This window comes from Toxorhynchites rutilus, chromosome 2 (assembly GCF_029784135.1).
Source record: "Toxorhynchites rutilus septentrionalis strain SRP chromosome 2, ASM2978413v1, whole genome shotgun sequence".
Lineage (NCBI taxonomy): Eukaryota > Metazoa > Arthropoda > Insecta > Diptera > Culicidae > Toxorhynchites > Toxorhynchites rutilus.
Genome location: NC_073745.1, coordinates 132,235,961 through 132,259,449, shown reverse-complemented (window position 1 = coordinate 132,259,449; position 23,489 = coordinate 132,235,961). Strand labels below are relative to the sequence as shown.

The 23,489-nt window shown below is 37.7% G+C and overlaps 2 protein-coding genes across 2 annotated transcripts; one reads left to right on the top strand and one right to left on the bottom strand.

The window, feature by feature from the left end:
- The first annotated feature begins 4,200 nt into the window (after window positions 1-4,200).
- LOC129764809 (probable endochitinase) lies at window positions 4,201-5,401 on the top strand. The gene is made up of 2 exons (XM_055764307.1): window positions 4,201-4,836; window positions 4,895-5,401. Exons 1-2 carry the CDS (start codon window positions 4,225-4,227, stop codon window positions 5,114-5,116), a joined length of 834 nt encoding a protein of 277 aa, XP_055620282.1. The 5' UTR covers window positions 4,201-4,224; the 3' UTR covers window positions 5,117-5,401.
- Window positions 5,402-21,012: 15,611 nt separating this feature from the next.
- LOC129764806 (uncharacterized) lies at window positions 21,013-23,269 on the bottom strand. Its single transcript, XM_055764303.1, has 3 exons — window positions 23,155-23,269; window positions 22,528-23,096; window positions 21,013-22,395 (listed from the first exon to the last, which is right to left on the bottom strand). Exons 1-3 carry the CDS (start codon window positions 23,159-23,161, stop codon window positions 21,166-21,168), a joined length of 1,806 nt encoding a protein of 601 aa, XP_055620278.1. The 5' UTR covers window positions 23,162-23,269; the 3' UTR covers window positions 21,013-21,165.
- Window positions 23,270-23,489: the final 220 nt, after the last annotated feature.

The following is a 23,489-nucleotide window of genomic DNA, read 5'->3' as shown; positions in this document are numbered from 1 at the left end:
TTACGTAAAGTTTTCCCCCCACAACTAACTAATGCTTGGGGCAGCCTTTATAAAGGCTTAGTTAGTCTCAAATATACTTTTATTAAAGATCTGCAGCTAAAGGAGATGAGGAGAGAAGGCTTCATCGACTGGCTATGACCTGAATTGGAAAGAAAAATTAAAATTTTAAGCATACTCAATTATACAAACCCGCATACGGTGAATAGCCCCTTCAGCACTGAGAAAATATTTTTAGTGCATTTTTTCCTACAAGTTTTTTCGGTTATTAGATTTTTTTATTCGGAGTGCTTGGTTCCCTCAATCTAGTGTGCAGAGCGATTTTTTGAGTATATATCCTATTTATAAGTATGCAATCTTTTCTTAAAAAAACAATCCTTGGTTGATGGCTTTCTGATCTATCATATAATTTTCATGAATTCATGCATTGCTTTTGAATTGAAAGTTGCATCAAAGTACAACACATTGCAAAGATGAGAAGAAGGAACTTTCCTGCAGTGTATCCTGTGTTCTTTGTTTGAAAGTTGTTTGAAAAGAAAAATCCATTCCATTGCGTATGGTAGTCGCCACCAACACAATCCGATTTCGGATTTTTTGTTGTCATTTTGCGAAAGATGCTGAATAGTGTAATTCGTGAATTATTTCTTTGGGGATGATGTTTTTGGGAGCGTGTGAGATGTAATTTTTCTAAGAGATACGGAAAATTCACTCGTATTTTCGAGTCGAAGAATAACTATTCAAATTGATAGGTCTTGGTGCAGCCCTACGTTCCTTCGGTTATGTACCCGAAACCTCCCCTCCACCGCCTTTTTCAATTCTTTTATTTTTGCAGACCCAGACACATAGATTTTAAGAGGTCAAACTATCAACTATATTTTTGTATTAACCCTTTGCGGTCGTATTAAATTTGGAGTGATGTATAACTTTGCGAGATTGTGAAAGATGAACATGATTTGTTTATTTTTATGGAAACTAAGTATTTACTAAACAATGCGTTTTAATGTGTTGTTTTCATCTAAAATATATATGCTATAAATCGTATGATATCTTTAGAAACAGTCCCCAAAATCCAGTTCAGGTGTATGCATGTAACACAAAAATAATTAGGTTGGCGTCTTCCGCCTTTTATCTTTCTGTTTGGACATACAGAATAATACTCTGCCGCAATACATGGAGTTTTTCATTAGGCCCCTCCTCAAGCATGGAGAACAATATTTGTTTATACTGAGTAGGGCGGGGCTAGTTGGTCATTTTTGAATAAATTTGGCTTTAACTTTGTAGTACGAAGTTTTGCGTTGTAATGTTATGTACCACAATGAAGCTTACCTTTTGCCATTTCAATGAAAAATAACCAGAGAATCAATTATTTGACATTTGAGGGGCTCAGAATGCAAGGGGTGTAAGTGACTTGATAGATTTCTCTTCATCAACTTTTTATTTAGTTAATAACTCAACTGCAAAAACGTTCCAATTTAAGTTTGCTATACAATCCGATAGATGAGGTTCTGACCTATCTTCCACATTTTCAAATACAACTGGGAATGTATTTGCAGCTAAGTTATGACCAAAAGAGAGAGTCGATTTAGAGAAATCGATCAAATCACTTACACCCCTTTCATTCTAAGCCCCTCATTTTTCTTTTATTTAACGTCTTTATATATCAGAATAAATTGACCTACTAACCCCACACACGGAGTAAGTTGGTCAATAAAAGGCATGTTTTTTTGAGCAAATAATAAATGTTTTCCATTAAGAGTTTACTTCATTATAAATTGATTAATTAAATCAAAACAAAAACAGTTAACTTATACCATGTAGCAAGTAAAAAAAAACAAATTAATGAAAATTTCAAATAATCATCGTTGTTGAAAATTAGTCAGGTAATCTTTTCTAGCGATTTCGTCTCTCTTCCACTTTGTGGCGAACCAGAGATGCCAGGTTTGAGGACACGTCTTCGTTTTGAAGACATATGATTTTGTGAAGACATTATGATATATGTGAAGACATTTCAGTATGATATCGTACGTGTATTTTTAAAAGATATTATTTCCATGAAATTCTAACTGTTGGCCAAAAATATCGTCAAAAAAGTAGGGCTTTAGTCTCAGCGAAGAAGCGGTCTGAATACATATTGTCTCTAAAAGACATTTGTTCATTTGCGCTCGAAAATTCGAATGGTTGTAACATTGGATTTCGGGGTGTATCTTCGACAGCCACTACACCAGAACGAAATCGATCAAACCAACGCTGTGCTTTGCGTATCGTTACAGTATCGGGTCCATAAACTACACGAATTTTTTCGGCCGCCTTCGTTGCAGTTTTACCTCGCAGGTAGTAAAACGTAAAACATGGCGAATTTCTTGCTTGGTGAACTCAATCTTTGACGCGCTATAACTTGAGACTGAAAAGAACAATCACAACACTGTCAAAACGACACTTGTAGCAAAGATTGTCGTCTTTAAATAGCCGTATAGTATGACCCGATGCGATAAGTACAACACAAGATATGTTCAAATGTTGCCATATATTGACGATATATGACATTTCTTTTTCCCCTACCCAATATATAGAGATAGCCTCCAAATACTCATATATAGATACCCAATGCATTATTGTGAGTTCTGATATTCAATGTAAGCGTTTATTATATTTAACTAGCTGACCCGGCTAACTTTGTCCCGCCCAAAATTTATATGTCGTTCTCACATTCACGTTTTTTTACTAAGCGCACGTTCATAGGTCCAATTGCAGAACTGTTCATTGATTGATTTTCTAATCTACCCTTTAAAATTACCTTTTACTATAAAATTCCTAGAACTTCTACCAAAACTCGTCACTATAATATCAGATTAATTTTAAAAAAAATTCTCGTTCAAGATTTTTTAACCTGCAAATAACATGTTTCTCCAGTACATGGAATAAATGTTTGATACAGAATATATGATAGAATAAAGACAGCCCTAAATCGGACAATTCCTTTCTCGAGTTTTGCTCTTATCAACACATTCGGTGATCCATTTTTATTCACATAGATAGAAGACGATATAGGAATGCGTTTTATCACATTAAAAAAAATCAATTGTCTTGTTTGGTTGGAATATGTGTATTATTTTTACGAGACCCCCTATCCATTTCAGTGGAGGGAGGGGTATCATGCCATCATAGAAACATTTCTCATGTTCAAAAACTCTCACATGCCAAATTTGGCTCCATTTGATTGATTAGTTTTCGAGTTATGCAAAAATTTGTGTTTCACTTGTATGGTAGCCTCCCCTTAGAGAGGAGGGAGGAGTGTCGAACCACCATAGAAACGTTTATCGATCTATAAAACCTCTATATGCTAAGTTTAATTCCAATTGTTTGATTAGTTCTCGAGTTGTTTAGCACCCTCCCCGTCTCCTCTTTCAAGAGGAGAAAAGAGTGTCAAACCACCATAAAAAACAATGATTGATCCCTAAAACCTCCATATGCCCAATTTCGTTCCATTTGCTTGATTAGTTCTCGAGTAATGCAGAAATTTGTGTTTCGTTTGTATAGCAGCTCCCCCTTAAATAGGGAAGTGGAGTGTCTAACCACCGTATAAAGAATATTTATTGCATCCTAAAACCTCCACATGCCAAATTTGGTTTTATTTGCTTGATTAATTCACGAGTAATGTAAAAATGTGTGTTTAATTTGCATGGCTGCCACCCTCCCCCCCCCCTCCCTTTAAAAGGGGCTCAAACATAAGTTTCATGTCGAAACTTTCTTTTCTTGTTTGCACCTCATCTTATGTTATCCGCGGTGAGCTTGCCCGACTATTCCGCGGATAATCGTGGTTCTACTGCACTTTGCAATTAATGATTTCATGGCTTCTGAATATATTTTCGAATGACCCATAATTCATTACTCTTCAGTAATTCGGTGACGAACACCGTAATCAGATAGGTGTTATCACACATCGATGCAGAATGACAATTCACCATTTCAATTCACTGCAATTCGCTCGTACGAAAATACGACACTCCCACGTGAGTTCGAAAACAATAAATTGCACTTTTCGTTATCGAAATTGGCCTAAAATATATCCATTATCACTATCTACTATTCGTTAAAGAGCAATAATATGGAAGACGGCAAACACACCCCTTTCGATATCTTAGAAAAAGCCAAATAAATACCTATCCGAATGGGAACTATTCGGTTAGATACCAAACGCGAGCGTGCAGATACTCTTCGTTTTAAACTATGGATTCTCTAATTTTGGTTATCATAGTTGCTGCGCTATCAGTACAGTTTTGTACAGCACAGAGTCCACAAGACGTCTGCAAAGGTGTCTCAAATAATAATTTCGTGGCGAATCCCGAAGATTGCAGCAGTTTCTATATATGTGTTGACGAAATAGGCCGGGTCGAAAACTGTCCCGCAGGGACTAAATTCGATTATTTGAAAGGATACTGCAGCTTCGATGATGAGGTGGCCTGTAAAAAAATGGAAGAAGTCACGGAAACAACAGTTGCGGATTCTTCTGAAATGGCACCTATAACGACCACCACCGAAAGATTAACTACCGCAGTGAGCACATCAGTTCCAACAACAGTCACCACTTCTAAACAAACGACAGAATTGACCGAATCAACTGAAGCAACCGAAACCACCACCATTGCATCAAACAGCAATGCGAAAGAGTTCTGTAAAACGGCAGATCCAAACGTTTTGAACTTTCTGCCGAGCACGACAAATTGTGAACAATACTTCATCTGCATGAACGGGGAACCATTTCAGTTACAGTGTGCTTCTGGAAGTCATTGGAATGATCAAAGGCAGTTCTGTGATGACCCAAAAATGGCTAATTGTCAGGTTAGTGGATACGTCCTCTAAGTGTATATACATGGAAACTAATAACATAATATTACAGGTGAATCCTCCGAATGTCGATGATCTTGAATGTCCATCACGAGGCAGCGCTTTCTTTCCGCATCCGAAAATTTGTGAATTTTACTTCTCTTGTGACCAGGGTAAAATGACTCTGCAAAGATGTCCCTTCTACTATCAATGGGATACAAGCAAGGAAACATGCGTCATGAAACACCTAGCCAGATGCGACAAGGCAACAATATCTCAGTATAGGTGGACCTGAACATAGATATATTAGTAATACGAAACAAAATTCAGCAACTGAACGCTGCACTGAAACACTCTCAGAATATTTTTGGAACGATCTTTAATGTTACTGTTAAGTAAGATGTGACAATAGGTCTAGCCTTCAATTTGTCGTTTTTAGTAAAGAATTGAGGTGTGTGGTGATTAATATGGGTCCGCTGAAGATGACTAATAGTTGAAGATGACGTTTTATTATCTTGTAAAATTTGTTATCTTTTAATTGTTTTTGTTTCAATCAATGTATTTATTTCCGTTGTAATATTGCGCTCCAGAATCACATTGTCTCAATGGAAACAGACTTTCAGATTATCTAACAATTCCATTTGAAAGATTTGTAATTAATACATACAAGAACTAGTGATTTTATCACTCAATATCACCTTCTTGACAAGTAACAACCGTTCAACATTGCTACCAGTTTCTGCAATCCGAAGCTTCAACATTCTATCTTGTATCAAGTTCCGCCAATAAAGGTTTTGCAAACAAGATAATTTTTATCGTGGAATTGTCTTCGCAGCCTTCAACCCATGAAAAGTTTTCCTACTGAGTACCGTCAACTGGGAGTATCGAATTACCTTGTTATCGGTCTGAAACTGTCACAAGGAAACGTCTCGCAATAAGTAAAACATCATTCATATGTCCAATAGCCGTCAATGACGCCATGTGAAAATCTCTATTTATAACGCCAGCTGCTTGTGAGATTCAAACAGTTCGAATGATTCTGCATCGCCTCAAGCCTTGATAGGTAGATCCTTGATCGACATGAATATAGCAGAAGTGTGTTATTTAATATTAGTTATTATCAGCACTATGGTCACTGGTCAAGTTTTGGATATAACAGTTTGTTTGAACCTGAACGACGATGATCGAGTCCCCAGTCCATTTCAGTGTAATCAATTTTTCGTGTGTCGCGACAAAGAGTTAAGTGATGTAGGGAATTGTCCTTCAACAATGCTGTTCAATCCCGACTCCCTGCTCTGCGATTTCCCGGCTAATGTGGATTGTCGAGGTGTGCCATTACCACCAGGATTCGAAACAGAAATACCCACTGAAACTTCGGCTGCAACTACTCCTGTTTTCTCAACTACTACCATAAGGTCTACCATAACGACAACCGCTAAAACTACCACACAGCCTCCAGATACAACAGCGTTAAGAACAACAACAACCACAATATCTGCAATAACAAGTACCGACGGTGGCTCCGTGACTTCTGTAACCCCAATCCCTTCGCTAAAATGTCCAGCAGAGGATCCTGAGGATCCTATCTTTCTGTCAGTGGAAAATGATTGCAGTGCTTATATTCTGTGCTTTCATGGCAAAGCAATTTTAAGAAGATGTCCCCCGAATCTACACTGGAACTCTGAGATTACAGATTGTGACAATCCAGTGAATGTGAGGTGTAAAGTAATGACACATTAGTTTGTTTTTAATTAGTGCGCCAAGGTTTGATGAATTTCTTTCTTTGCATTTTTCAGAAAGATGTTAACAGCTGTCCCAATGAAGGGATTGAATTCCTTTCCCACCCAGATGATTGCAGGAAATTTATCTATTGCCGGGACGGCTTCCCGAGAGTGCAAAACTGCGGAATTTTTAAGGCATTCGATACAGAATTGAAAACATGCGTGTTCGGAGTAACTTGCTGAATGTAGAGGTTGATGAAATTTTCTAGAATTATGGATAACTTATACTGCCCGTATATTTTTACGCTATTATTAGTACATATCAATACGAAATGAGATGAATATATTTTAAAGTCTGATATTCCATTACACATCCTTTTTCTGAATATTCCAAATGCATTTGTTTCCAAAATATTTATGTTCAATTCAGAAGCATATTTTTTCATACAAATGTTCACTTTTTACTTTCAAGTTCCTAGCTTCAGTGTAAGTAAAGGGTGTGTCACATCAAATTGCATCACGGAAAAAACGCTGTAGAAATTTAATTTTTAGGAATTATATTTTCAGCTTTCGCTTATAATCAGATAAGAGTGTATAGATCACGTTGGCCATGCTTCACTGTCAATTTTTCGTAAATTTGGAAAAATGTCGAAAAAGAGCGTCATGAATTAATCCTGTGCACTCATTTCGAGAATCCGGAGTTGTCACATCGGGACATCGGTAAGATGCTGGGAATCGTCCAATCCACGATCAGCAGAGTACTAAAACGATACTTCGAGAACCTAACCATCGACCGGAAGGTGAAGAACGGCAAAAATGGATGCTCTGTCAGTGAAAAAGATCACAAGCGCGTAGTTAAGCAGTTTAGACGTGATCCGAGAAGTTCGGTCCGGGATGTCGCCAATAAGCTGAATTTATCAAGTTCATTCGTCCAGCGGACCAAGCAGCGGGAGGGCCTGCGTACATACAAGGTTCAGAAGGCTCCTAACCGCGACAAAAGGCAAAACATGGTGGGGAAGACGCGAGCCCGAAAGCTGTACACCGAAATGCTGACGAAGCCGTATTGCCTGGTAATGGACGACGAAACCTACGTCAAAGCGGACTTTCGTCAGCTGCCGGGCCTGTTGTTCCTCTCCACAGAGGACAAATTCAGCGTTCCGGAGGAGATTCGCAAGCAGAAACTATCCAAGTTTGCCAAAAAGTACATGGTGTGGCAAGCGATCTGCTCTTGCGGAAGGCGGAGCGCCCCCTTCGTGATGACCGGCACGGTAAACGAGCAGGTTTACCTTAAGGAGTGCCTACAGAAGCGCTTACAGCATCTATTGAAGCAGCACGAGGGCCCGACCATCTTCTGGCCGGATCTCGCTTCATGCCACTATTCAAAGGACGTGTTGGAGTGGTACGAAACCAACGGGGTCACCTTCGTGCCAAAGGAAATGAACCCGCCCAACGCGCCGGAGCTTCGCCCAATAGAGAAATATTGGGCGATTATGAAGCAGGCCCTCCGGAAGAACCCAAAAGTTGTCAAATCGGAGGCGGACTTCACGAGAAAATGGATTTCTGTTCAAAAAAAACTACAACCTGACGTTGTACAGAACCTTATGGACGGGGTAAAGAGGAAGGTGCGAGCATACGGACTTGGGCTCGAAGTATGAATAAAAAGAAAATGCCAAAAGTTGTTTAATAGTTTTTATTTTACTGTCTAAAATTTTCAAAAGGATCGGTCTACTGGGCGAATTTCTACAGCGTTTTTTCCGTGATGCAATTTGATGTGACACACCCTTTACTATTGTAAATACTATTATATAATAAAGAGACTGAACACGAAGAAATTCGAACACTAAGAGCTGGTTAGAGTTAAAATATGCGTTTTATTTTATTTATTTTCCAATGCATCGGATGCACATTATTGTGAAACCGTTGTTTCAATCATTCTTTTACCTCAGCCAGCCTTACCTGTATTGTTCGATTTTGTCCTCCAACGTTAAGGGTGGAACAAACAACATTTGTATAACCTAAATTTGATGTATTTTTTAGTGTGCATTTCTAAAACCTGAACACCCCACATTGATTATTTTGTAGATGTATGTGTGTAGAATGATTCCTCTATTTTGAGTTTGACGTTTGTTCTTCAGTTCTCAACGTATTCCGCCAAGCCATCTGCATCAGGGTTGTTTCGTGCAACGATATCTTCATATTTTCGCTGAATTTAAGTGTGAGAACACACAAGTAACACGCCGAATCGTTGTTAAAATTTCCTAACTCACTCGATTTCACTGTGGTCTCGATGTTCTCCGATTGTATGCAACAGCACCGGGTGGATGCTATGCAGAATGCTAAGATGTGAAATATAGAAATGTCATGTCGTTAGGAATAATATTCAATCAGAACGTTCAGTAGGGAACACGTCTCAGGGGAACACAAACTGAGAATGTCAGTGCACAATTGTCCAGGAAGTGCATTTGATTGGAAGTTAGCATCTAGAGCTCGACAGTTATTCTCTAGACAAAAACTGTATTCCACAAAGTTGTAAAATATGATAGAGCGCTCATTTTCATGTTGTCAAAAATAGATTGATCAAAATATTCGATGAAATAAAAAATCTAATTTTCTTACCTTTATAGATAGAGGTAAATATAGTTCGACAATTTTGTAGCCACAGTTATTTTAAGCAACATTGTAGAACAATTTTTTTTCTATCTCTTGAAATAACCGATATAGCGCTTTTTTCTAGGTATCGTCACCATGAAAAAAAGGTTTTTTTTGCTCTAACTTTTATATTTAAAATTTTACATGCAAACTGTCTTCGGAAGACTTTGATAGCTTATTAAGACGAATATTTTGCGATGTAGAATTTGTCAATATTTCAAATTTACTCAAAGTTCTCATATTCCTTCACCAAACATACGCCCTCTTCATTTGTTTCACATTCTACCTATGGTAAACATATAAAATTATTATTGACGGCATTTGAAAGAGCATATTCGGCTCTACATAATGCGAGATTTTAAAATCCATATTATTTTTTTGTATTTGAGTCAACTAAAATTAAAATCACGAGTCTTTGGATGAAAAACCATCAATAACAAGTTCTGCAACGCAAAATATTTGTCCTGATAAGCTTCAAAAATTCGTTCCAAAAACAATTTTAAGTAGGATTTGGAATAAAAAAAGCAAAGAAAAAACCGCTCCTTCATAGTCACAAATGAAAAGCGCCAAATATTTTTGACCATTTTTTAAAATTTTTTTTTACTCAAAAATGGTAAGTCCTACAGAAAAAGTGATCTCTGGAAGAGTTTAGGGAAAATAATTCAATTTTCAGAGAAAAATATTTTTTGAAATCCTACTCTGAAAGAAATCGATTTCAAAAACTAAACGATTTTCTCAAAATAGTTATCTCAGATTTTGTTGAATTTATAATTAAACGGTAGTAGGTGAAATATGTGCCCTACAACTCATTCATACATCGCAACTGGTGCATATTTAAGGCAAAAAAACATTCTAACAAAAACTTTTTCAATATTTTAGTGAAATTAAATTTATTTATTTTTTCAGCGCAGAAAACAAACCCAAAATAAAAAATCAATAATAATAATAAAAATGTTGAATGAGTGTTTTAGAGGTCTTCATTTGAAATTAAATGTAATAAAAATTATGAAATTTTTGACATTAAATTCATTTTTATTCATCACTAGCTGATCGTCCCACCCAAAATTTATTTTTCGTTCTCACATCCACGTTTTCTTACTAAGCGTACGTTCATGGGTCCAATCGCAGAACTGTTCATTGATTGATCTTCTAATCTACCCATTAAAATTATTTTTCACGATAAAATTTCAGTACATCTACCAAAACTCGACATTATAATATCAGATCATTTTCAAACACAATTCTCGTGCAAGATTCATTCACTTGCAAATAACATGTTTCTCCGTTACATGGAATAAATTTTCGGTACAGCAAATATGATAGAATGAAGACAGCCCTATATCGGACACTTCCTTTCTCGAGTTTTGCTCTTATCAACACATTCGGCGATCCATTTATATTTATATAGATAGAAGACGCTATAGGAGTGCATTTTATCACATTAAAATCCATTTCCACTTTCGTACGAAGATCAATTTCGTTACCGCAAACATCAAATGAACTAACAACGCTTGTCAATATGTAATTGTAGAATACGAGCGAATTGAATTTTTCGAATTTTCCCATTTTCCTTCAGAGTTTTCCGAAAATTTTCAATTGTCATGTTTGGTTGGAATATGTGCATTATTTTTAGGGAACCCCCTCTCCTTTTCAGAGGAGGAAGGGGTGTCATACCATCATAGAAACATTTCTCGTACCCAAAAACCCTCACATCGCATATTTGGTTCCATTTGCTTGATTAGTACGACAGACATGCCCTTAGAGAGAGGGTAGGTGTGTCGAACCACCATAGTAACGTTTCGTGCCCCCTAAAACATCCACATGCCAAGTATGGCTCAATTTGCTTGATTAGTTCTCGAGTTATGCAGAAATTTGTGTTTCATGTGTATGGGAGCCCGCTTTGGAGAGGGGGGAGGAGTGTCGAAGTACCATAGAAACGTTTATCGATCCCTAAGACCTCTATATGCTAAGTTTGATTCCATTTGTTTGATTAGTTCTCGAGATAAAAAATGATTTTTTAACCATCTGTTGAATTTTAAAAATAGCTTAAAAACGAAACAGAACACATCTTTTATTTTGAGATATATTATGTAAAAAATCATCAGCTTTCTAGAAAACATAAAAAAATATATAGCACCCTTGGTCCATAAAACAAAAAAATAAATACAATCAATAATAACGGAAACAAACTTTGAGTTTTCTGCAGCTGTAGTATTCTTCCTAAATAGACAAGGTGATTGGCTTTAATTTGATATATCGATCATTAGAATCGGTCTAGTAGTTCAAAAGTTATGATTTTTTTTAAAAGTCATTTTAGGAGAAAATTTTTTTTTCGGACCACCCTAAAACGGAAATGGTCATCCTAACGAAAAAAAACACGGTTCTAATTGTTTGCAATGAAGAACAAATCTACCACTTTTCACAAAAATCTGAGAACCACTATATCGGTTTGACATTAAATGGCTGTGCTGGCGTTTGATGTTTTACGGTGGTTAGACACTCCACCCCTCTCTCTAACGGGGAGCTGTCATACAAAAGAAACACAAATTTCGGCATTACTCGAGAACTAATGAAGCAAATGATACGAAATTTGGCATGCGAAGGTTTTAGGGGACACGAAACGTTTCTATGGTGCATAGACACTCCTCCCCTCTCTCTGGGGGGAGACTGACATACAAATGAAGCATACATTTCTGCATAATTCAAGAACTGATCAAGCAAACGGACCAAATTTGGCATGTGGATGTTTTAGGTAGCAAGAAACATTTCTAAGGTGGCTCAACACTCCTCCCATCATTCTAAGGGGGAGCTGCCATAGAAATGAAACACAAATTTCTGCATATCTCGAGAACTAATCAATCGAATGGAACCAAATTTGGCATATGGAGGTTTTAGGGAGCAATAAATGTTTTTATGGTGGTTTGACACTCCATTACCCTCTTTAAAGAGGGAGGGGAGGACTTTGGTAGCGTGGCGGTCTTCGGTACAATGTTTATCTTCAGTCGGTCCATCTACTTGAATAGGCTATATCTCTTGTCATAACTGGGCGAGGTCATGTCGGGCCAAAAGATCACATCTGCCTTCACGTGATACTTCTGTACTGTATATTTCCTCAGCTTCTGCTACACTTTACGGTCGGGTGGCCGGAACCAGGCTTCCGTTACACGCTTTCATCTTCCTCCAGAAGGGAGACGAAATCGGCTGTTTGACTCTCTCTGACCGCAGCTCTCGTCAGAGAGAGTCAAACAGCCAACAAGGTAAGACGTGCATTCGTGCTCCCTTGATTTTTCATCCTGTGGCAAATTTGTTTCAGGATCTATGCGACCGATTTGTCAAATTTTTTCTCATCATGTAAAAGTGTATTGTTTGTTGCGAAGTGTTACAGTTTTCGATTTTTTTTTTACTACAGGAATCGCTACAGAAATCACAAAGCCGTTCATTTGGTATTCTTTGAAAATTTAAAAACCGCTACGCCATAGAGTACGCATAGTTCCCAAGATATTATCGTCTACAATAGTTTGACAAAATAAATAATAAAGAAATAAAGAAAAATAAAGAAAATAAAATAAATGTTTCGCCAGCGAGAAACCGACTTTTATAGGACAAATACGCACACAACAACTAGCGGTTTTATAAACAATAGTATAGTCTCGATTTGTTCTAAATATATCCTCAAATATACTCTGAACACGCTGCAGCAGATTCGAACACATAAATAAATTGTCAATAATTCATGTTCCCCGCCCCATTCCCTTATATCTTATTTTTTGATATCTTAAAAATTTCCAACGATTATGACGTAAAACAAAACCAACATCCGTACACTTGGCAAATGCGAAATCCAAATTTTCTCTGGTTATAGATAGAAAAAGGAATTTAAGAATGCTTTGGAAAACTAATCACCTATGTTATAAGTAACTGAAATAATCATACATAAATCTGGTTTCTTTGAATTATGTTATATACAAAATGACAAACTCTGTTTCTATTCTTTGCTATCGTAATGTGGATTCTTGTCCTGATTCAGCGAAGCAAGTCGCTTGGTCACGCAGCAAACATTGTCCTACGAACATGTCGAAAATATGTGCCAGTGGACAACGCTGCAAACGTTGTACTCCATCTCTGCAGTAATAGAAATGGGTACACTCCTGTCCGTGGATTTTATAGAAAGCACCCAGCGGTGGACAGTCTGCATTGGGTGGCAAAACACCTAGGAATCCGTCTGGCAATGTTGTACCAGAATCAGTTGTTGGAGTTATGTCCGTTGCTGTGGTACCATCGGTCCCGTCAGACGTTTCCATGGTAGTTTCCGTGGACATTGTGGTGGTCGTCGTTGCGGGAATGTCTGTTGCTATCTCCTCTTCACATTCGTAGTCCGCTTCGCATAGTTGACTTTGTGGATTGAAATTTGTGCCTCCTTCACAATCCATAGGCATAGGTGGAACACCTGGCATGCATAGGAAAAACCGGTTGCATTCCTCTGATGGAAATAAACCATCTTCGGTACACTCTGTTATCCTAGGATTTCGGATTACATTTCCAGAGGAGTGTGTAACGATACATGTGAAGCACAGGCATGCAATGAGCCAAACATTATAGACTGAAATAGAGAACATTAAACAGGTTATTTGAATTCACCAGGGAATTAAACCATCTAGTATCTACCTGAAGTGGAAGAAGACATTTTATTTACAGTTGAGCCAAAGATACCAGTCTTTGCCAGCTTTTCATCCAGTACTGCTCGAAAGTGTGGACAGTCACTTCGTTTTAAGCGGTGCACGATTGACAATACTGTCTCGCAAAATTGATACAGTTTTGATTGATGATCGGTTATTCATCGCAAATTTTGGTCACACCGGCGTCAGAAATCTATGTTATGGATTATCTCACTTAGTAGTGACAAGGAAGCTTCCGCATTGTTATTGATACGTTACATTTCTTTGCATAGATATATAGATAAAGCGTGTGGAGGGTCGTCATATGACTCTTGCACGAAATTCGATAAATGTTGCTGACTTTGAACGGGAATATTCGAATCGATTATGGATTTCCAACAGTTTCTTTTGCTAATAATATTTTTTATTTTATTTATTTTTTTTTGATATTGGATGAAAAAAATACACATTTGCTCTCCATCTACAATTCATCGATCATAATATGGAAAAATAACGATTGTAACAACGAGAGTTACTGGATGCGATGTTAGCTGAAATTAGAAGAGCATCAGGTGATGGATCGCGAGATTGAAGCATTTCTGAGCATTAGCTCCTCGCTCCTCACATCCAATAATACAAGATAAAAAACAAAATCAAATCGATTGGTCAAGTGAAATATTCAGAAAATTCGATCAAGTTCATTCTAAAATGTCTACAATATATAAATTATAAATAATTTGAGTATCAGGTTTTCGAAGACATCAACATTAATTTGTATAGCGAGAATCCTTCAAAGCTAAGATCATTTAGAAACGAGACATTTTCGAAAGCGTGTATTTTTTTTGACTATTCTTTCAATCGCAATACTTTTTGGAAATGAATCAAGTGTGATAACATTATATTTTACGAAAAAATAGAAACAAATAATTTATTGTTATTTCTGTTCCGATCAATGCTATTTATGATGGGAAAGAATCCAAAAGCGAAGCAAAAAATAATCTGACAGCTGACAGTGAAAATCACATTTAAGGGGAAGAGTTTATTTTAATGTTTTCTATCCATATAATATTGCGACCAAATACATTTGGTCAAGTGTGATCAACGTAAGACTACGAATTTCGGCAATTTGTTGGAGGTGCAATGAATCTTAAGAAGGAATTCCCACTCTACGCGCACTGGCAAACGATGTTTATTCAACAATTTCTCAAACGAGAAATTGGTGTTATGAGAAAGGATGAGCGAACGCAAAAAATCGGGTTTACTTTCACACTCACTGACTATTCATGCAGCATCGATCATAGTAATCTATGAGTCAGCAGAAAAAAAAATGACAGCTCTATCAATCGAACTCTAACCGTAATGGCGAAAACAGTGAAACTACTCCGTTCAGAAGTGTGCGCGTTCAAAGAACGCGAACACGTCGAAAACGGACATCATGTGGCACTTTATGGACGCCGGATACGCCCGTTCCGGCATCTACAACATCTTGGCACAATTGGACAACAATCAGAGCATCGAAAGAAAGTCTTGTTCCGGACGGCCGACCCTGAGCGACAAGAAGCTCCAAAGGATGCTGAAGAGGAATATCGAGGGAAAAGTGGCTACATCGCTGGAAAAACGGATGGAGTGGAAAGTGTTAATGCTAGAGTTATTCAAGATTGCTTTCATACTATTGACTACATCTTGCTGGACCTTATTAATAAATCTTTACTAACTGTACAAGTACCTCATGTGTGGAAGAAATCCCTGATAGTCTATATTCGAAAGGTTGCTGGAACGGTTGAAGCCGAAGAGTTACGTCCCATCAACATGTCACACACGTTGGAGAAAATATTGGAATTAGTTGTTTAAGGCCAACTGTTGGAATATTTAAATCATAACACTTTGCTAATACCAGAACAATCGGGATATCGTGAAGGTCATTCCTGTGAAACCGCATTGAACTTGGTGTTAGAAAAATGGAAAGATAATTCAGAATGTAAAGATACCATCATTGCTGTTCTCTTGGATCTAAAACGCGCTTTCGAGACAATTTCTAGGCTCTTGTTGTTGAATACGATTGAGCGCTTTGGAATTACGAGTACTGCATATAAATGGTTTGAATGCTATTTTTATGACAGAAATCCACGGACTATTTCCAATGATTTCATTTCGACGAGTTTTACGATTTTTTGATATCAATCTTTTTGCAGATGATACTGTGTTATTCACTGCAGCGCTAATGATTTAAATCAGGTCGTGTCAAGTGTTAAATGGAGATTGAAATATAAGCATTTGAAATTGAACATAAGTAAAACTAAAAATATGGTAATCTCGCGATATATATATATATATATATATATATATAAATGGATTTCTGTCTGTCTGATTCTTATGAACTCGGAAACTACTGAACCGATCAACGTGAAAATTGGTATGTAGGGGTTTTTGGGGCCGGGGAAGGTTTTCGTGATAGTTTGAGATCCCTCCTCCCTCTCTAAGGGGGGGGGGGGGCTGTCATACAAATGAAACCCAAATCTCTGCATTAATTGAGAATTAATCAAGCAAATGAAACCAAATTTGGCATATGAAGGTTTTAGGGTGGAATAAATGTTTTCATGGCGAGATTTGGCGGGAGGTGGGGGGGCGGAGTGTCTGCCATGCAAATGAAACTCAAATTTATGCATTACTCGAGAATTAATCAGGCAAATGAAACCAAATTAGGCATATGGAGGTTGTAGGATGCAATAAATGTTTTTTTATGGTTGTTAGACTGCCATACAAATGAAACACAAATAATTACATTACTCGGGAATTAATTCAACAAACGAAACGAAATTTGGCATATGGAGGAAATTTGGTAAATGAAGCATACATTTTTGCATAATTCAAGAAATAATCAAGCAAACTGAACCAAATTTGGCATGTGGAGGTTTTAGGGGGCAAGAAACATTTCTAAGGTGACTCAACACTCCTCGCCCCTTTCTGAGGGGGACTGGGGAGAGGGTGTGCCATTGAAATGAAACACAAATTTATGCATAACTCGAAAACTAACCAAGCAAATGGACCCAAATTTAGCATGTGAAGGTTTTACGGGGCACGAAACGTTTCTATGGTGAATACACTCCTCCCTCCTCTCTAAGGGGGGGCTGCCATACAAACGTAACACAAACTTCTGCATAACTCGAGAACTTATCAAACATAATTTGGGATGTGAGTGTTTTTGGATATTAGAAATGCTTCTATGATGGTATGACACCCCTCCCTCCTCTGGAATGGAGAGGGGGCTCATAAAAATATTACACATATTTCAACCAAACATGACAATTGAAAATTTTGGGAAAACTCTGAACGAAAAAGGGAAAATTCGGAAAATTTAATATCCATTTGTTCTACAATTACATAGTGACAAGTGCTGTTAGTCCATTTGATGTTTGTGCTAGCGAAATTGATCTTTGTTCGAAACTGGAAATGGATTTTAATGTGATGAAACGCTCTCCTATATCTTCTTCTATCTATACCATTAAAAAAGTATCGCCGAATGTGTTGATATGAGCAGAGCTCGAGGAAGGAATTGTCCGATTTAGGGCTGTCTTTGTTCTATTAAATTTGCGTATAAAACATTTATTCCATGTAACGGATAAACATGTTATTTGCAAGTGGTTGAAAAATCTTGAACGAGAATTGTGTCTGAAAATAATCTGATATTATAATGATGAGTTTTGTTTGAAATACTATGAATTTTATAGTTAAAGGTAAATTAAACGGGGTCGTTAAGAAGATCAATCAATGAACAGTTCTGCGATTGGAGCCATGAAATTGCTCATAGTATGAAAACGAGAATGTTTCAAGGTATTGATAACAAAAACAAATTTTGGGCGGGACGAAGTTTGCTGGGTCAGCTAGTACATCTATACAAATCAATCGTCTCTCCTCATTCAGACTTTTGCTCTTCCATTTTATTTTGGCCAATGAAACACCAATATCGAGATTACAGCGTTTGCTATACAAAATAATGCGGTTGATACTAAAATGTAACATATTCATTTCCTCGTCTTTAATGTTGAACGCTCTGCAATGGTTATCCGCGAAGCAAAGAATTGTTTATTTAATTATGGTGTTCATTTTCAAAGTAGTTCATAGTCAAAGTAGTAGTAAGTTTCATTAACAGCCGATCGATATATTTTTTTTAAATTTTAAGACGAAGATTGTTACTGACGAAGTTTTATAAGAACGGATAATTTAATGCGGATTTTTTTTTTGTAGTTTGTTTTAATATTTTCAATTAACCTGACGAAGCTTTCTTGAACGGATTATATTATGAAAACTATTTAATTTTTCAAATTATCTTTTTTTTAGTTTGTGTTTATCTCTGTTATGTCCCTCATGATCCTGGTGATAATGGACTATTTTTATTTTGTTTTTATACAGTATTAGTTAAAAAAAATAAAAGTAGTCTACATAAGATTGAGCGTCGCCCGTCATATGAAATTGAAAGTTTTCTAAGTGCCGGGCTAGAAATTTTCTCGATTTCTCTGGATGAAGATATTCATAGTTAATCCAATACAAGGCTGGCGGTTGGGCTCGTGCTTTGGTGAACCACTTGGCTGCAAGGGTGTCGTCGGGACCGTATTGGCTCTGTGGCGGATATGACTTGGCGTGTCATTTGACAAGGCAATTTTTCGAACCAAATATCTGTAAATAAAATCAGTTCGTTATTTTTTTTTGTCTGCCTTACTGATTTCAATGCAGAAAAAATGAATAAATTATCCTTTAGATAACTCGTTTTGCTCAAACCTATGTAGGGGGAGGAGACGGGACCAACATCACCAATACTTTTGTGACGTGACAACACCTGTCTTTTTGCGGTTTCCGACTTTTGAACATCAACTGAAAATACACAGTTCCGTTGTAAAACATACAAATAAACTTTGTTCTATGATTTGAAAAGATGAAGGGTGATTCCTTCATATTCAGTTTTTCAAAAAAACTCGCAAGAACATTGCAAAAATCGGCATGCATTTTGTGACGTGATAACGCGCTCTGTGCAAAAATGGAAATCTCCTCAAAGCGTTGTCACGTCACACAAGCAATAAGTTGTATTAAATAAGAATTTCACCGTATTGTAACAAGCTGTATACTATTTTTTATGTTTTTATTGCTCTGAATACTTCTCACTATCCACTGAGATCTCCCCTTCCCGTTCCACAGGTCCATCCTATAGAGGAAGGTGGTCCTAACGTGTTTTAGCACCATTTTGCGTTTTCATTGCTTCAAAAACAGAAAAGATATATTTTTTTTTATCAAAACGAGATCAATGTTCTTTTAGCGCGTACCTGTGCAAGGGCGTTTATGTTTGCGTGTTGAAGATGACTTTGACTTTGATCGTTGACCGTTGACGTTTGCGTGTGCATTTGTATGTGCTCTTACTTTGTCTAACTCCACACGCGTCGCTCTAAGGTTAAGTTCTTACCACTCAAATATGATCTCCCTCTTGCTTAAACAATATTCTATCACTATCAAACTTTATTCTCTTTTTTCATTCTTCTTCGCGTACCCATGGCTCTATGCCAGCGCTACTATTCACGATCGTGTTGGGGAATTCCATTCCATTTTTGGTCTTTCAGATCCGTTTTTAACGAACCGGAAGTCACCATCCTCGATTTTAAAATGATATCGGAATACGATATTCGACTTCCGCTGGTAATAAACCTACAACCAAAACCAATAAATCGTATGATGTTTCCATATTTTTTTTTGTCATTCAATACTATTATCAGCAAGCCAGAAGTCGAAACAAAAATCTATGCTATATTCTGGAATCTACGTTCATCAATTGTTGACAAAATATAGAAGACAGTCCTCGTCCCAAAGTATTTGACAGACAACAAGCCAATCTAACTAGAAAAATTGTTCAACTGATGATTCTTGTAGCAAATTTTCTCAATTTTACTAAAACATCGTTTAATTTTGTATGATTCATACATGAAAACGCAAATAAAAAAAACAGAAGGGTTGTGTCTGAGACACGACCGCATAGTTGACGTAGGATTCCGTTAAGCTATCTGTTGATTTTGGATATGTTCAAAGAATTACATCGTTAAACTCTTCGATAATGATTTGGTGGCCCTGAAAAGGGCCGTTTTATTTGGTTGTTGGGTGCTCCACCAGTGTTTACAGCCGACTGATGATGCCAGACGGATGATAATTAGTCGTTAGATGGTGCATATCAGATAGAAGATGTCGAAGTGGAATGAGATATGATGAAAACCGTCCTCTGTGACCCTAGACGAGATGCCTCCTGTGTTATGTATTGATGAAATAAAAAAGAAAAAAAAACTCATCAATGTTATACAACGTAATTATAAGTACCGAACACGATTATCAATATTTCTTACAATAAAAACATGTAACTTTAATATAGAGAAAACATATTTGAAATGGAAAAGATACTTTTCTTTTATAATTTTTACTTTCTGAGTGTTTATTCAACCCAATGCGAATTTTAATTGGACTAACAACACCTAATACTATATGGAACGCATATGGGAAATCACTTTTTCGAATATTTATTCACTTTTCCGACTTTTCTCGTCGTATGAATTTTCCTTGGGTGAAAATGAACACAACAAAACAGGCAGTTTCAACCGAACGACCCGTTCTCGGTTCTGGGTTTTCATTTATGAAAATTGAAATAAATCGTTTCATATATCAAGTCATTTCTAAAACATCTGCTACCATATACAATTCTACACTTACAATTGTGCTCATTTTTTTACAATACACGATCGGTCATTGATATAAAATGGAATGGATCGTATACTTTGCGTGACGTGGCAACAACTTCTTGATACTCCTCTATTTGTGACCAATCTTATCCAAATTTTGTGGGTTGTTGAAGGTTCGCTCAGATCCTGAGCGAGATCTGACCTCAAAGAAAACTGCATGACAAGCAGCTATAATGAAGGAGCGGTTCTTCAACCGAATGGAAAGGATTTACTGTCCTGACCACAAGAGATGTGTGAAGAGGGATCGAAGGAGGGAGCTCTGTAAACCATCAACGGAAGAGCATTTGCGAAGGAAGCGGTAGACTAAAACACGAAGCAAGACTAGACTTGGAGAATGATATACGAGTGGCAGGAGAACCCTAGTGCTATCGGATTGATTCATGCTTAGAATGGTTCAAATTCTTAACTTATACACATAATAATTTATTAACATTCAGGTGGATAGTATGAACTACTACTAAGCACAGACCTTTATCTTTCTTTCTATGGTGTCAGCTTTTATTAAAATTATTTCGATCAGATGTGAAGATACAAACAAAAAAAAGTCAACTGTTATTGAGACGTACAACTCACGTTCCAAATATGATCACAGTACTCTCGGGCTTGGTTCCAGTGTTGATTTTGGGGACAGTCTAACTCATAAAGCTTGCCATAGACACATCGGTAGAATTTACTACAGATAGGGTGTGGCCGGTAATACACTGAATCGGGTGCGCAAAACAGTCCTGGTGGGTTGGTTGAAGGAGTAGTCCATACTGTTGGGATCATGGTAGATGATGGGGGTGGCGGTGGAACCGTTGACGATCCTGGGGTGGGAGCAGTGGGTATTGGAGACGTTGCCGGGCTGGGAGTTGGTGCCTCTGAAATATGTTGCGTGTCGGTTGTAGTAGCTACCGTTGTTGTACTAGGAGTGATGGTAGTTATTGTGGTGGTATCTGGTGATGGCGAATAACAGGTCGCCTCGGATGCTATTTGACACCTGTTTGTCTTTATATCGAACAAGTTTCCCTCCGGACAGGCAACTGTGTGTTCTGTTTCTACCATACACATATAGAACTGGGTACAATCACCCTCATGTGGAAAGTTGTTGACACCTTGATTTCCAGCACAACGATTCGAGACGGTAGTAGTAGGAATCGAAGTTGTGGTTGTTTGTTCATCCGACGGTTGCGAGTAACAGGTTGCTTCTGAGGCAGTTTGACACCTATTCGTCTTTGTGTCGAACAGATTTCCATCCGGACAAGCGACTATGTGTTCTGTTTCTACCATGCACATATAGAACTGGGTACAATCACTTTCATGTGGGAAATTGTTTACCCCTTGATTTCCTATACAGGGGCTCCCAATTTCTTTCGATATAGTCTGCTGACTATAACAGGTGGCTTTGGATCGGCTTTGGCATTTTCTAGATATGCTGTCGAAAAGTGAATCGTCCGGGCAAGACACCTCGTATTTCATTTCAGTCATGCAGAGGTAGTACTTGCTGCAAACGCTTGGATGTGGTGTGTAATTTACTCCGGTGTTACCCAAACAAGGATTCGTTTCAACAGCTTTGTCCCGAATGCAAACGGCACTTTCCGGATTGTCGCATTTCAACAATTCCTCGTCGAAAATCAAGCCTTTCTCACAGGAATAACGAACCGCTTTGTCATTCATGCACATGTAATAGTACATACAATCCTCTGAATCAGGGATATATTTTATGCCAACATTTCCCGAACACTTTTCGCTCTCTACGGACGCTTTACTGTAGTGTGGGAAAGGAAAATTCACCTTGGATCCCTTGCGGAGCAAATTCAAAGCATAAAATTAATACGAATTAGGAAAATAAAGCAACTGAATGGATGTGTCGATGATGTTTTTACAATAATGAGTCGTCAGTTAGAGTTGGTTCATTTTATTGAAGAAAGTTACCGTTGCAGGTGGGCATTCAGCATTTTCTGGCATGTCACAATGATTTCCATTGAATTCAGTACCTTCGGGACAAACCTGTTTGATAGGTTCACCTGCCACACAGATAAAATACACTGTACAATCATGTGGATGAGGTATAAGGGTAGGAGAAGCAGGATCATCAGTAGGGGAGCAAGTTATATCTGCTGCGCAGCCAACAACAGACGCCAAATTACACTGCTCTTTTACGTGATCAAATTGTAACCCTGTAGGACATTGATCCTGGCTTTGAACTCCACTGACGCACAATATGAACCTATCGCACGTGTTTGGCACCGGAAATCTGTGAACGCCCTGCGCCGGACAATTAACACATTCATCTGGATTACCAGCATCGCACATTTGTCCCTCCAGATTGAAGATAGGGTATTGTGAGGGACATGTCATTGGATGTGCAACTCCATTAACGCAGCTATAGTACATGGTACAATTTTCGTGCCTTTCAAATTGTCTCTCTGATCCTTCGCATGGATTAGCACCAACAGTGCCTGTCCACGCCCAACCGAGGATGACCACCACGGTAATAAGCTCTACGAGATACAGAAGTTTTAAAAGCATTACAAATTTCCTCCACAAATGGTCACTCACTTATCATGGTTGGATGTTCAGGATGTCTAAAACTATCCGCTGATGAGCACAGGAGGGATGTAAAAGTATCACAGGAGATATAATTAGTTTCGCACCGCTCGGATCGAACTTTTGCACTAACTGAAGGTACGTCAAGGAGCAATTATTTTATACAGGAATCAGATAGTATGGGAAGTAACGTTCACTTTTCCATCTAATTGAGTATGTTTTCAATCGTACCGGATAAAAACGCACCGACAAAGAGACGCAGAAAACGCTATCATTTGTTATTTCTGGTTTCTTTGACGATTTATTGCCTGTTATCGGTATCGAACTTTATCGCAAATTTCGTGGTC

Excerpts from the sequence above, each read along its gene's own strand:
- LOC129764809 (XM_055764307.1), top strand. The coding sequence starts at position 4,225 with ATGGATTCTCTAATTTTGGTTATCATAGTTGCTGCGCTATCAGTACAG. Across the intron at positions 4,837-4,894 it reads CAAAAATGGCTAATTGTCAG|GTGAATCCTCCGAATGTCGA; the intron begins GTTAGTGGATAC and ends ATAATATTACAG.
- LOC129764806 (XM_055764303.1), bottom strand. Across the intron at positions 22,396-22,527 it reads CTGAATGCCCACCTGCAACG|GGATCCAAGGTGAATTTTCC; the intron begins GTAACTTTCTTC and ends TTGCTCCGCAAG.